This window comes from Bos grunniens, chromosome 1 (genome assembly GCF_055505025.1).
Source record: "Bos grunniens cultivar Pamir isolate PY7600 chromosome 1, Bosgru_T2T1.0, whole genome shotgun sequence".
Taxonomy (NCBI): Eukaryota; Metazoa; Chordata; class Mammalia; order Artiodactyla; family Bovidae; genus Bos; species Bos grunniens.
Genome location: NC_141165.1, coordinates 48,096,657 through 48,110,589, shown reverse-complemented (window position 1 = coordinate 48,110,589; position 13,933 = coordinate 48,096,657). Strand labels below are relative to the sequence as shown.

Sequence of the window (13,933 nt, the reverse complement as noted above, 5' to 3'; positions counted from 1 at the left end):
TGGAATCAATCTCCTAAAGATACTGAGGAACAAATGTACCTACATCTTCTTTATTTAAAGTAAAGCCTTAATTAACTAAACTTTTCAAGAAATGAGTTGCCTAATTTTCTTGTTAAATTAAGATTAACCTAGAAACTCTTTCAGTTTAAACATTTTGAAGAACAAAGTCTTAAAATACATTTTCCAAAATTATGTCATGTATCAAACATGGATAGAAGTATTTTCTCAAAACATAGTGATTTTCAACGTCTCCAGACTATTTGGTTATTGCAGTTATATGCTGAAGTAAGTGTCATTATAAGAGATACAACAGACTGAGAAATTGCTATTTTGAATAAACCTCTGAACTTGTTTCCTCATATACAAAATGCAGGTATAAACCTGCATGACAGCCTGACAGGGTTACAAAACTCAAAACCAGTAGTAAAATGAATGTGTGCTGGATAGTTTGTTGCTGACTAGACACCACTGCCATTTCTTTTCAGACCTTCCTTGCACTGTAAAATAGAAGAAATTAACCTCTCCAGATTCCCATCTGGACGCAGTTGCAGGTAGATACTTGAGAAGAGAAGCAGCCTCCAGGTAAGTAGTTTCTTGAGAACTACACACTTTGGTGCTACAAAGCTAGAGTTCTTAAAAGTTCTTAAAAAAATAAGCAGCTTCCATACTTCAGGCTAAAATAATCAGTAATAGCTTCCCTAATTCCCTGAGCCCTTCCAAAAGTTATATAAGCCTTTAATTCCCCAAGTTAAAAGCCTGATGCTTGGAACCCAGTGGCTTGCATTTTCCAAATCAAACTGTGTTTGACTTATAAGGTGTATGTGAAAATGCTCTACAAACTAAAAAAGACAATACAAAAGCATGGATTATTATTTCTGTTCTCCCTGATAGGAAATTTCAGTTGAAGTTGTTTTCTGATAATCAGTTTCTAAAAGCAATGTTTGGTACCAAAAGATTCCCCTGCAAGAGTTTACGATATATGAGAATAACAACATAATATTCATAATGCAACTTTTACGAATCAGGAGTCAAATGTGATGGTGGATGAGAAAGGATGGATTAAATGTGACTTGGGAGTGAAAAGGTAAAAATTAAGAAATGATTTAAGGAAGAGAATTAAAGATTAAACAGACCTGTACACTAAAGGGGTAGGAAAACTTAAATTGGAAACAATATAAGAAACTGGAAGAAAGAGCATGCTCAGATAAACAAACCAAGCAACTCAGAGGCATGGATGGAGAACAAAAGGCATGTAACACAAAGTGGCTTCCTTTCATGTTGAGTGTGTACAAAGGAGAGGGGGCTGGGGCCAAGTAGTAGTACAAGGCCGGAAAAGCTAAACATTTGGACTTGACTATTATTATCCAACTTCAGATTCAGAGAGACTTGTAGAATTTTATGCCTAAACAAAATCATGCTGCGAATTAACATACTGCCAAAACTAGAGCCTAACAGGATACAAAACTACGCAAAAGAAACTGCTTTTCCTAAAACACTGTTTTTGTCCTAACACTCTTCTTCTCAAAAACAGTGGGCCCTCCTTACCATGGTTCCCATCCTATTCAACCATATCTTCTAGCACTACCCAAAACATACAACTCTTTCCAGATAGACTACACTCTGTATTACTGGCCCTTGAGCACAGCCAGAAAATGCAAGTGGAATGACATCAGGTACTAACTAGTTCTGCCGCTATAACAAAGTACCATATACCGGGAAGCTTAAACAACAGAAATGTATCTCACAAAGGCCGTAAAGTCAAAGATCAATATGCCAGCTGATCTGGTTCCTGATAAGGGCTCCCCTCCTGGTTTGTAGATGTCCACTTTTTCAGTGTCTCACATGGCCTTTCCTTTGAGTGTATGCTCAAAGAGAGAGAAAGATCTCTCTCTCTCTTCTTATAAGGCCACCAGCCCTGTTGGATTAGGGCCCCACCCACCTTTATGACTTTACCTTTAATTACCTCCATAAAGGCCCTATCTCCAAACACAGTTACACTGCGGATTGAAACTTCAACATGAATTCAGCAGGGACACAGTCACTCCAAAATACACTGGATTATTTCTAAGGCTAAACCTTAAGAGATTTTGCAGCTTCTGTTCTTACGTTCTTGAAATACTTCCTCTATCATGCGAAAAAGCCCAGCCATTCCTATCAAAGGATGAAAAGCCACAGGGAAACTAAGGCACCCACCCCCCACCCGACCCCCTGCTGCTGAGTCAACAGCCAACACCAAATGCCAGATACGTGAATGGAGCCACACTGCACCATCCAGTTTCAACGAAGCTATCAGAAAGCTACAACCACATGCGTGACCCTAGGTAAAACTAACAGAAATGCCAGGTAAGCTGAGTCAGAATTGTAAAATGGAGGGAAAAATAAATGATTATTGCTTTAAGTCACTAAATTTTGTTACAAAGCAGTAAATAGTTGATATGGCATACCTTCTTGTTCTACTTTTTGACCTAGACCTCTGAACTCTGTATGATTTTCCTCGACCCCTTGAACGACTTTGACTTCGTTTTCTTCTAGAGCCATAAGAAGAGCTACTGCTTGATCGATGTCTGCGTCTGAAAAAGAACATAATCAAATATTACTTGCCTTCAAAATGTTACTAGATACTATGTTATGAGAACTATACTGGTTTATAGGCTTATCTACAAAGAATAGACAAAGGATGAAGACCTATGGGCTAGGTCTGGAAGAAAACAAAATAAAATCTTTGGGTTGAGACTTAAACCTCATAAATATATAACTACAAAAAGAAAAATATTTTACCCATAAAATTTCAAAGTACAAAACCATATGAATTATAAGGAATGTCACTCTTGCTACTACATAAGTAAAAATTACAAAAATCACCTTCTATCATAAGAATGTGAGCGAGGCTGAAGATCTCTGGACCAAGATCTTGACTTTGACCTTGATCTCCTTCCACCTTTCTTTCGGCTGTACGTTCTACTATCTGAAGAACTACTGGAAGAAGATCGTCTACGGTGTTTCTTTTTTCTCTTGCTTCTGCTTTCTTCTTCAGTATCTGATGACCGGCGGCCCATTTCTACAGGTTTAAATTCAAAGAAAATTATTTCCAACATAATGGAACAATGGATGAAATTTAATATAGTAATTTTTTTGTATCTGTAAAAATTTTAAATGTCTTAGTAAAGTAAAATTTAAATGTACCAATCTTAACAAGACATGTGAAACAGCTCCAGTACAGTCTTCTAGCACTATCAGTTTACTGTTTTCACAATTTATGAATAAAGTAAACTCGTCCTAAATTTTTTTAAATGTCTCCAAAACTGGCAACCCTGAGGGTGGTTCCTTACAACAATTTTCTTATAGTTCAAGTTGCATTTATCATTAATTATATGATACTTGGTTTAGGGATCAACTATCTAATCTTATATTCTCACATTCTCTAAAGATAAAAGATATTTTACTATCTTTTACAGTTAAACTTTCCTAACTGAAAATTGTAAAATTTTCATCTCTGTTCAAGCTATCAGAAATTTTTTATCTCTGTTTCTTTCCAAGGCAAACCATTCAAAATCACGGTAATCTAAGTCTCTGCCCCAACCAGTAATGCTGAAGAAGCTGAAGTTGAACGGTTCTATGAAGACCTACAAGACCTTCTAGAACTAACACCCAAAAAAGATGTCCTTTTCATTATAGGGGACTGGAACGTATAGAAAGTAGGAAGTCAAGAAACACCTGGAATAACAGGCAAATTTATCCTTGGAGTACAGAATGAAGCAGGGCAAAGGCTAATAGAGTTCTGCCAAAAGAACGCACTGGTCATAGCAAACACCTTCTTCCAACAAAACAAGAGAATACTCTATGCATGGACATCACCAGATGGTTGACACAGAAATCAGATTGATTGTATTCTTTGCAGCCAAAGATGGAGAAGCTCTATACAGTCAGGAAAAACAAGACTGAGAGCTGACTGTGGCTCAGATCATGAACTCCTTATTGCCAAATTCATACTTAAATTGAAGAAAGTGGGGAAAACCACTAGACCATTCAGGTATGACCCAAATCAAATCCTTTATGACTATACAGTGGAAGTAAGAAGTATTTTTAAGGGTCTAGATCTAATAGTCAGAGTGCCTGATGAACTATGGATGGAGGTTTGTGACATTGTACAGGAGACAGGAATCAAGACCATGCCCAAGAAAAAGAAAGGCAAAAAAGCAAAATGACTGTCTGAGGAGGTCTTACAAATAGCTGTGAAAAGAAGCAAAGCGAAAAGCAAAGGAGAAAAGGAAAGATATACACCCATTTGAATGCAGAGTTCCAAAGAACAGCAAGGAGAGATACGAAAGCCTTCCTCAGCAATCAATGCAAAGAAATAGAGGAAAACAACAGAATGGGAAAGACTAGAGTTCTCTTCAAGAAAATTAGAGATACCAAAGGAACATTTCATGCAAAGATGGGCACAATAAAGGACAGAATTGGCAGGGACCTAACAGAAGCAGAAGATATTAAGAAGAGGTGGCAAGAATACACAGAAGAACTGTACAAAAAAGATCTTCATGACCAAGATAATCACGATGGTGATAATCACTTACCTAGAACCAGACATCCTGGAATGTGAAGTCAAGTGGGCCTTAGGAAGCATCACTATGAACAAAGCTAGTGGAGGTGATGGAATTCCGGTTGCTGCTGCTGCAGCTTCAGTCGTGTCCGACTCTGTGTGACCCCAGAGACGGCAGCCCACCAGGCTCCCCTGTCCTTGGGATTCTCCACGCAAGAACACTGGAGTGGGTTGCCATTTCCTTCTCCAATGCATGAAAGTAAAAAGTGAAAGTGAAGTCGCTCAGTCGTATCCAACTCCTAGCGACCCCATGGACTGCAGTGCACGAGGCTCCTCCATCCATGGGATCCTCCAGGCAAGAGTACTAGAGTGGGGTGCCATTGCCTTCTCCAGGAATTCCAGTTGAGCTATTTCAAATCCTGAAAGATGATGCTGTGAAACTGCTGCATTCAATATGCCAGCAAATTTGGAAAACTCAGCAGTGGCCACAGGACTGGAAAAGGTCAGTTTTCATTCCAATCCCAAAGAATGGCAGTGCCAAACAATGCTCAAACTACCACACAATTGTACTCATCTCACACACTAGTAAAGTAATGCTTAAAATTCTCCAAGCCAGGCTTCAACAGGATATGAACCATGAACTTCCAGATGTTCAAGCTGGATTTAGAAAAGGCAGAGGAACCAGAGATCAAATTGCCAACATCCGCTGGATCATCGAAAAAGCAAGAGAGTTCCAGAAAAACATCTATTTCTGCTTCATTGACTATGCCAAAGCCTTTGACTGTGTGGATCACAACAAACTGTGGAAAATACCTCAAGAGATGGGAATATCAGACCACCTGACCTGCCTCTTGAGAAACCCGTATGCAGGTCAGGAAGCAACAGTTAGAACTGGACATGGAACAACAGACTGGTTCCAAATAGGAAAAGGAGTACGTCAAGGCTGTATATTGTCACCCTGCTTATTTAACTCATATGCAGAGTACGTCATGAGAAACGCTGGGCTGGAGGAAGCACAAACTGGAATCAAGATTGCTGGGAGAAATATCAATAACCTCAGATATGCAGATGATACCACCCTTATGGCAGAAAGTGAAGAAGAACTAAAAAGCCTCTTGATGAAAGTGAAAGAGGAAAGTGAAAAAGTTGGCTTAAAGCTCAACATTCAGAAAACAAAGATCACGGCATCCAGTCCCACCACTTCATGGCAAATAGATGGGGAAACAGTGGCTGGCTTTATTTTTCTGGGCTCCAAAATCACTGCAGATGGTGACTGCAGCCATGAAATTAAAAGACTCTTACTCCTTGGAAGGAAAGTTATGACCAACCTAGACAGCATATTAAGAAGCAAAGACATTACTTTGCCAACAAAGGTCCATCTAGTCAAGGCTATGGTTTTTTCAGTGGTCATGTATGGAGGTGAGAGTTGGACTATAAAGAAAGCTGAGTGCCAAAGAATTGATGCTTTTGAACTGTGGTGTTGGAGAAGACTCTTGAGAGTCCCTTGGACTGCAGGGAGATCCAACCAGTCCATCCTAAAGGAGATCAGTCCTGAATATTCCTTGGAAGGACTGATGCTGAAGCTGAAACTCCAGTACTTTGGCCACCTCATGTGAAGAGCTGACTCATTTGAAAAGACCCTGATGCTGGGAAAGATTGAGGGCAGGAGGAGACGGGGAGGACAGAGGATGAGATGGTTGGATGGCATCACCGACTTGATGGACATGGGTTTGGATGGACTCCGGGAGTTGGTGATGGACAGGGAGGCCTGGCATGCTGTGGTTCATGGGGTCGCAAAGAGTCAGACTGAACTGAACTGAACTGAAAATTCTAAAATTTCAAATGGATAAGACCTCATTAATCATCAACAAAGTGCAAACTGAAACAATACACCATTATCATGTAACTCATAAAATATGAGAAAGGAAATGTTAACTAATGTACCAAAGTTGATGAAGTATTGTTAACTAAAATATCAAAAATGAAGTCTAACTGTTCACATTGCTAGTACCCATAAAAGTGGTGAAAAAATCCTTCCAGAAAGCAATTAAACAATTTAAATAAAGAGTTTTAAAAATGTTGATGCTTCTTTGACAAAGCAATCTTATTTCTAGGCATATATCTGCAAAGTTTTCCTTAAAAGATATATTCATGAAGATATTCATTGTAGCATTATCTAAAACTGTATGTACAGAGGGCTTCCTTGGTGGCTTAATGGTAATGAATCCACCTACCAATGCAAGAGACATGGGTTTGACCCCTGATCCAAGAGGATACCACATGCCCCGGAGCAACTAAGCCCGTGCCCCACAACCCCTGAGTGTGCTCTAGAAACCGGGAACCACAGCTACTGAGCCCATAAGCGACAGCTACTGAGCACACTAGAGTCTGTGCTCCGAAACAAGAGAAGTCACCACAATAAGAAGACCATGTACTGCAAGAAGAGAAAAGCTTCTGCAGAAACAAAGATCCAGCACAGCCAAAAACAAATACAATAAACAAATACAATTAAAACTGCATGTAGAGAGACCACAATGTAAGAAAATATATGCATATGAGTAAAAGCAAAAATGAAGACAAGTGATAAATATTTAAGTAAGGAAATTGGGTAATTTTTTTCTCTTTTTTAACTGTATTCTATATGGCTATGGTATATTTACTATACAAAAGAAAAAACATATAGAATATAAAGTTTTTATATTTAGACAATAACTGATAAGAAGCCTACTTGTCTTACTTTAAAGTTAGATTCTCATATGGAATCTTATTTTTTTACTAAAATAGATATTAGCTATCTTTGGATGTCACATAAAAGCAAGATCCATCTTTCCTAATAGGTAGGATAGTTAATGAATCAGATAAACAAAAATCTCACACTTCATCTTAATATTTATTTAAATTAAGTTAAATATCATTACTCTAAAAAAAAGCAATACATTAAATTACAGCTTTGTTTTCAGAACCAAGTGAGCCATCCCTTCCTTGACTATAATGCAATTCTAATTGAAAGTCACTGTTGTAACTCAATTCAAAACTTAAAGCTATTTACCTGGAGCCAGAATTAGACTTTAAATATAGTTCTGAACCTCAAAGCTGTTCACATTTCTAACATTTCACAGTTCAACTGAACATTGGAAAAACTTGGTTTTGAAAAGCTCAGTAAATCACTAGCACATCTAAGCCAGTTTCCTCATTGAAAACAAAACTGCACTTCATGTAAGATCACCATGATCCTCTCCAGCTCTCAAAATACTACAATTATGAAATCTTATATATACATACAGTATATATGTACATACATACATATATATTTAAATGTGTGTATATAATAAACTAAAGATCCTCTTGATGAGAGTAAAAGAGGGGAGTGAAAAAAGCTGGCTTAAAGCTCAACATTCAAAAAACAAAGACCATGGCATCCAGTCCCATCACTTTATGGCAAACAGATGGGGAAAAAGTGCAAACAGTGACAGGTTTTTTCTTGGGCTCCAAAATCACTGCGGACAGAGACTGTATCCATGAAATTAAAAGACGCTTGCTCCTTGGAATAAAAGCTACGACAATCCTAGACAGCTTATTACAAAGCAGAGACATCACTTTAGCACCAAAGGTCCACACAGTGAAAGCTATGGTTTTTCCCATAGTCACGTACAGATGTGAGAGTTGGACCATAAAGAAGCCTAAGCACCAGTGCCAAAGAATCAATGTTTTCGAAACATGGTGCTGCAGAAGTTCTTGAGAGTCCCTTGGACTGCAAGGAGATCAAACCAGTCAATCCTAAAGGAAATCAACCCTGAATATTCATTGGAAAGAATGATGCTGAAGCTGAAACTCCAATACTTTGGCCACCTGATACAAAGAGCCAACTCACTGGAAAAGACCCTGATGCTGGGAAAGACTGAGGGCAAGAGGAGAAGGAGGTAACAGAGGATGAGACAGTTGGCTGGCATCACTGACTCAATGAACATGAATTTGAGCAAACTCCAAGAGACAGTGAAGTCAGGGAAGCCTGGCATACTGTAGTTTATGGGGTCGCAAAGAGTCAGACACGACTTAGTGACTAAAAACAACAATAACATGTATTTACATATTTATATCCATATAGCCATTATATATCATATATAACCACATATCTCTGTATATGTATATATGTATGTATATACGTATATATGTATTTCATTAAGGAATTTGTATATAATTGATAATATTGATCATCTAAGCATTCTAATTTCCTTTTTCTTTCTTTCTTGTTTCAACCTTTAAACAGTTAAGAATTTTCTCTACTTGCAAATAACCAAATTAAGATGGGTTTTTATTTATTACCTGGTTTAAAAAATACTAACATTATAGTAAAGGATAAAAAAGTATAAAGAGGATAAACAAGACCAGAGGAGAAAACTACAGGAACAGTAGACAAGATATGTCAACAAATTTTTAGCAAATAAAAAACAGATGCAGGATTTAGAACTAAGAATGCTGAACATCAAGCAACTGCAGAGATTTCCAATTGAAGAAAAGCCAATTCACATAGCAAAAATCAGAAAGGATCAGGAATTTGAGACACCAGATACCACAGCAGGCACAATGAGGCACAGAACTAAAAAACAAAGGAATTGGTTGAAATTCTATAAAAGAAGTAATTGCTCAGGTCCCCTATGCCATTCAACCAGATCAGTTCAGTTCAGTCGCTCAGTTGTGTCCGACTCTTTGCGACCCCATGAATCACAGAACACCAGGCCTCCCTGTCCATCACCAACTCCCAGCGTTTACCCAAACTCATGTCCATTGAGTCGGTGATGCCATCCAGCCATCTCATCCTCTGTTGTCCCCTTTTCCTCCTGCCCCCAATCCCCCCCAGCATCAGAGTCTTTTCCAATGAGTCAGCTCTTCGCATGAGGTGGCCAAAGCACTGAGTTTCAGCTTTAGCATCATGGGGGACTGCTATTCCCCATTCCCAGAAGGAGAGGTGGTTTATTTTAGAAAAATGATGAAACAGTGAAGCACCAGGTCCAGGGGTACAGGAAAAGAGGGCAGAGAAATGTTCCACTAAAAGTTAAAGGGATTAAGTGAACCATCTAACAATAAATACCATCACCTATGTGGACTTCCCTGGTGGCTCAGACAGTAAAGCGCCTGTCTACAATGCAGGAGACCCTGCTTCGAGCCCTGGGTTGGGAAGATCCTCTGGAGAAGGAAATGGCAATCCACTCCAGTACCATTGCCTGGAAAATCCCATGGACAGAGGAGCTTGGTAGGCTATAGTCCATGGGGTCGCAAAGAGTCTGACATGACTGAGCAATTTCACTTCACTTTGTGTGTACTTGGCTCCAAGAATTCAGAGTATTCTTTTCTCCAAAAACTAAACTGTACCTGGAAGAAGCCATATTAAAACCAAGTCCACCAGTTAACAAGCCCAAACCTTAAACACAGCAAACTTTTTTTTTAATACTTCTTTTTGCTTTGGCCCTGCCACACGGCTTGTGGGATCCTAGTTCCTTGACCAGGCACCAAACCCGTGTCCGCAGCAGCAAGAGTATGGAGTCTTAACCACTGAAATTCCCCACAGTAAACTTTTTTCTACAAAGGTTTCTTCTGGTAACTTTTTAGTAATTATACAACAAAAGAAAACAAATCACATGATGAAACTCTTCATCATAAGAGACAGAAGCCAAGCAGAAAAACAAGCAACTCATAGTAAGCCAGGAACATGCAAGAAAACTTCAAACAAAACACTATCCTCAGAAATGTATGAGAAGATGATCCAAACAAGAATAGGAGGAACAGCCATAGAATAGGAGAGAAATCTTGGAATTTAAACAAACAATAAGTTGTAAGTAACACAATAGGGTCAGAGGATACTATCAAAGGGCTCATGAAAAGTAGAAAGAAAAAGATTTAAAAAATAGGAGGTAAAAGAGGATCAACCCAGGAAGTCCAATATCCAATTAACATATATTCCAGAAAGAAACAGAGCATAGAAAACAGAAAACTATCCAAAGAATAATTTTTAAAATTTACAGAATTGAAAGACATGAATTGCCCTAAGTCCCTGGGACAATGAATTTGAGAAGACCTATACCTGACATACTTCATAAAACTTCAGAAACGAGAAATACAAAGAAGAACCTAGAAACTTCTAAAGGTAAAAAATGGTAAAAGGCATAGGGCTTCTCAGCAGCAACACAGCAAACAATGGAGACTTGCCTTCAGAGTTTTAATTGAAAATCATTTTCAAACTAGAATGTATATTCAGCTGAAGCATAGATCTAATATGAGATCAGAATAAAGACATTTTCAGATATGCAAGGGCTCCAATTATACCTTAAGCTCAACCTTTTTTAGGAAGGTATTGAAGGATGTGCTCCAACAGAAAGACAGAGTGAATAAAGATGACCCAGATTCAGAAATAACACTTGAGATAGGTTAAAAAGTCCCAGAGTGATAGCATGCCAAGGTATAAGGAATACATCAATGAACAAGAGAGAAAAATCCTTGCCCTCAAGGAGTTTACATTCTAGTTTAATAGTAGTTCCCAATCGGTTCTGTAGACCCCAGGTTATTCCTAAGACCTGAAGGGATCCAACCAGCCAAAACTAGTTTTATTACGACGCTAAAACTTGATTTACCTTTTTACTGTGTTGACTTTTGTGCTGATGATGTAGAAGCAGTGGTAGGCAAAATTGCTGGTGCTTTAACAGGAATCAAGGTAATGGGACCAAACTACTAACAGTCACTGAATTCTTCACTGCAATATACAGTTGTTGTTGTTGTTTTTTAAAGAAAGGCAGTTTCACTTAGGTATGTCCTTGATAAAGCAGTAAAATCATTAATTCTATAAATTTCAACCCTTGAGAACACATCTTAATATTCTGTGTGATGAAATAGGAAACACAGAAACTAAAGAACAACAGGTTATCTTGAGGAAACATTTGTGCAGCTGAATAACAAGTTGAACTAGCTGCTTTTATTGTGAAACACTATTTAAAAGAACTGACTGTGATTATTCAGACATGGGCATGTGACATTTTCTCAAGAATGAATTAAAGGAGTCTATCCTTTAAGGAAACTGTCAATTTGTTGCCAGTGATAAAATCTGATCTCTCAATTAACGAATATATATGGAATCTAGAAAAATGTTACTGATGAACCTATTTGTAGGGAAGGAATGGAGAGGCAGATGGAGAGAACAAACGTGTGGACACAGCAGAGGAAAGAAAGGATGAGACAGACTGAGAAAGTGGTATTGACATTTATACACTATCATGTGTAAAACAGCTAGTGGTAAGTTCCTATATAACACAGGGAGCCCAGTCTGGCACTCCGTGATGACCTAGAGGGATGGGATAGGGTAGGTAAGGGAGGCAATATATATAATTATGACTGATAATGCATTGTTCTATGGCAGAAACCAACACAACATTGTAAAGCAATTTGCCTCCAATTTAAAAATAGATTAAAAATAAAATATAATACTAACACAAAAAAATTTGAGCGCTCAAACAAAAATCAAAATGTTGGATAACTTGTATTTGTCACCATGAGACTGACAACTTCTCAGCACTTAAAGATTTCTTTGATGAGGTCAATGGTGATATTAACAAATTGGAATTTTTAAATTATATAATGAAAAGTTTGTCTATATTTAGAAGCTACACATAACTCACTGAACCAGTATTTTCCAATAAGCCAATGTACGATGTCACAGACTCATGTTATGAGTAAAATATCCATTCAGGGTAGGAGACAAACCGATAGACTTTAATGTAACAGAGCATGAAAAGGTCATTGACATCGTTTCAAATACCACATTGCAACAAATGTTTAAGAAACTACTACCTGTCAAGTTATGGCACAGTATTAAGGAAGTAATTATCTGAAAAGGGTATTAAAATACTATTTTTTCCAACAGCGTTATCTGTGTGAAATCCGGATTTTCTTCATATAATTCATTCAAAAAGTCATCACAATAGACTGAATGTGAAAGCAGATACAAGAATCCAGTTGTCTTCTATTAAGCCAGACAGTAGAGATTTGCTGTCTGGAAAGGAAAAATAATGCCACTTTTTTCACTTTTGTTTTGGAAAATATAGCTATCTTTCACATCAAATATGTTATTTATGTTACCAAGTAATGGATTTATTACTGTTATTTGTATGTGGACTAATTAATAAATACTTCAAATTTTTGTTTTAATTACTAGAAAGGCAATATTTCTAGATATAGCCCATGTAGATAAAAGTCTGTGGGGTTCTCTATAATTTTTAAGCATGTAAAGGGATCTTAAATCTAAAAAGCATGAGACCTACTACTCTAAGGTACCTATAGTCATTTTTATTCTACATTTTCGTCCAGCTTAAGTACCTACATAAGGCATGAAGAAGTAGGAAAAAAAGAAAAGGACATACATCTAATTATGTATCTTGCTGATGACCAAAAAAAGAGACTGAGAGGTGGGTATACATTTTTCTATTCTTTAATGTCAAATAATGTAATTCATCCATATTAGAAGAATGATTACATTTAACTCAGAAAAGTTAATGGAAGATATACAATCCTTCCTTAGAGTAACCAAATGAAAAAATGATTAAAAAATCAGTCATAAATTTATAAATACTTTTTCTGGTGATGCATTTACATTTCAAAAAAATCACACCAAAGTATAATTAATCTCAATAAGAGAAACAAAAAGTCATTACATTTCTTTATTATAAATAAACTCAAATACTTATTCAGAAAAGGAACTGAACACTAAGAACAAATCAAAGGTAGGTCCAAAAACTGTCTTCTCATCAATGACAGTACTGAATTCCTACTCACTACCCTATATACTTATCACTGGATTTCCATAATGTCACTAGCATGTAATTTGCTCATTCAAGTCATAGTGGTTGATTTATATTATAGCACACATTTCCAGTAAGGAAGAACTGTTTTTATTTAACTCCATTGGTAAGTATAACACATGGCAAGATGCATTAATAGCTCTTTCCAGTAAGAGCAAAGATAAATTGAGCATAGATTTTTAGGAGTCCCAGAACCTAACACTTTTTCAATCCATCTGTAAGCAGAAAAGGCAAATAGGGAGAGAAGGCTCTCAGTTTTCTGTTCTCACTTGTCTCTATTACTTCCTGGTTTCAGTTTCATGGTAATAAACCATATCCAACTAACTCCCATTACAGAATTGAAGCTATAACAATAATGACTACAGTAGGACATCAATTTACAAAATCATCATATTGTAAAGTTTAGGTGATTGACTGAAGATGTAGAAGCCAAAATGCGTCATTCAAAAGAGAGCTTAAAGGCATACACAAGTAGTTCCTTTGTCTGGTAATCAATAAGGTAAAGTAAGCAGTTATCTTTTTCAGAAAGCAGGCAGTTAGAGAGAACAAA

General features: G+C 37.3%; 1 protein-coding gene across 3 annotated transcripts in view; it reads right to left on the bottom strand.

Annotated features, from left to right (window-relative positions):
• RSRC1 (arginine and serine rich coiled-coil 1) overlaps positions 1–13,933 on the bottom strand; it is a 440,840-nt gene that overhangs the window by 424,967 nt on the left and 1,940 nt on the right. For all 3 annotated transcript variants that reach the window (XM_086392028.1, XM_086392034.1, XM_086392044.1), the window contains exons 2-3: positions 2,863–3,058; positions 2,445–2,570 (exon numbers count right to left, since the gene is read on the bottom strand). In XM_086392028.1, coding sequence (XP_086248154.1) covers positions 2,445–2,570; positions 2,863–3,056 — 320 coding nt within the window. In that variant the 5' untranslated portion in view covers positions 3,057–3,058. The remainder of the gene's footprint in view (positions 1–2,444; positions 2,571–2,862; positions 3,059–13,933) is intronic.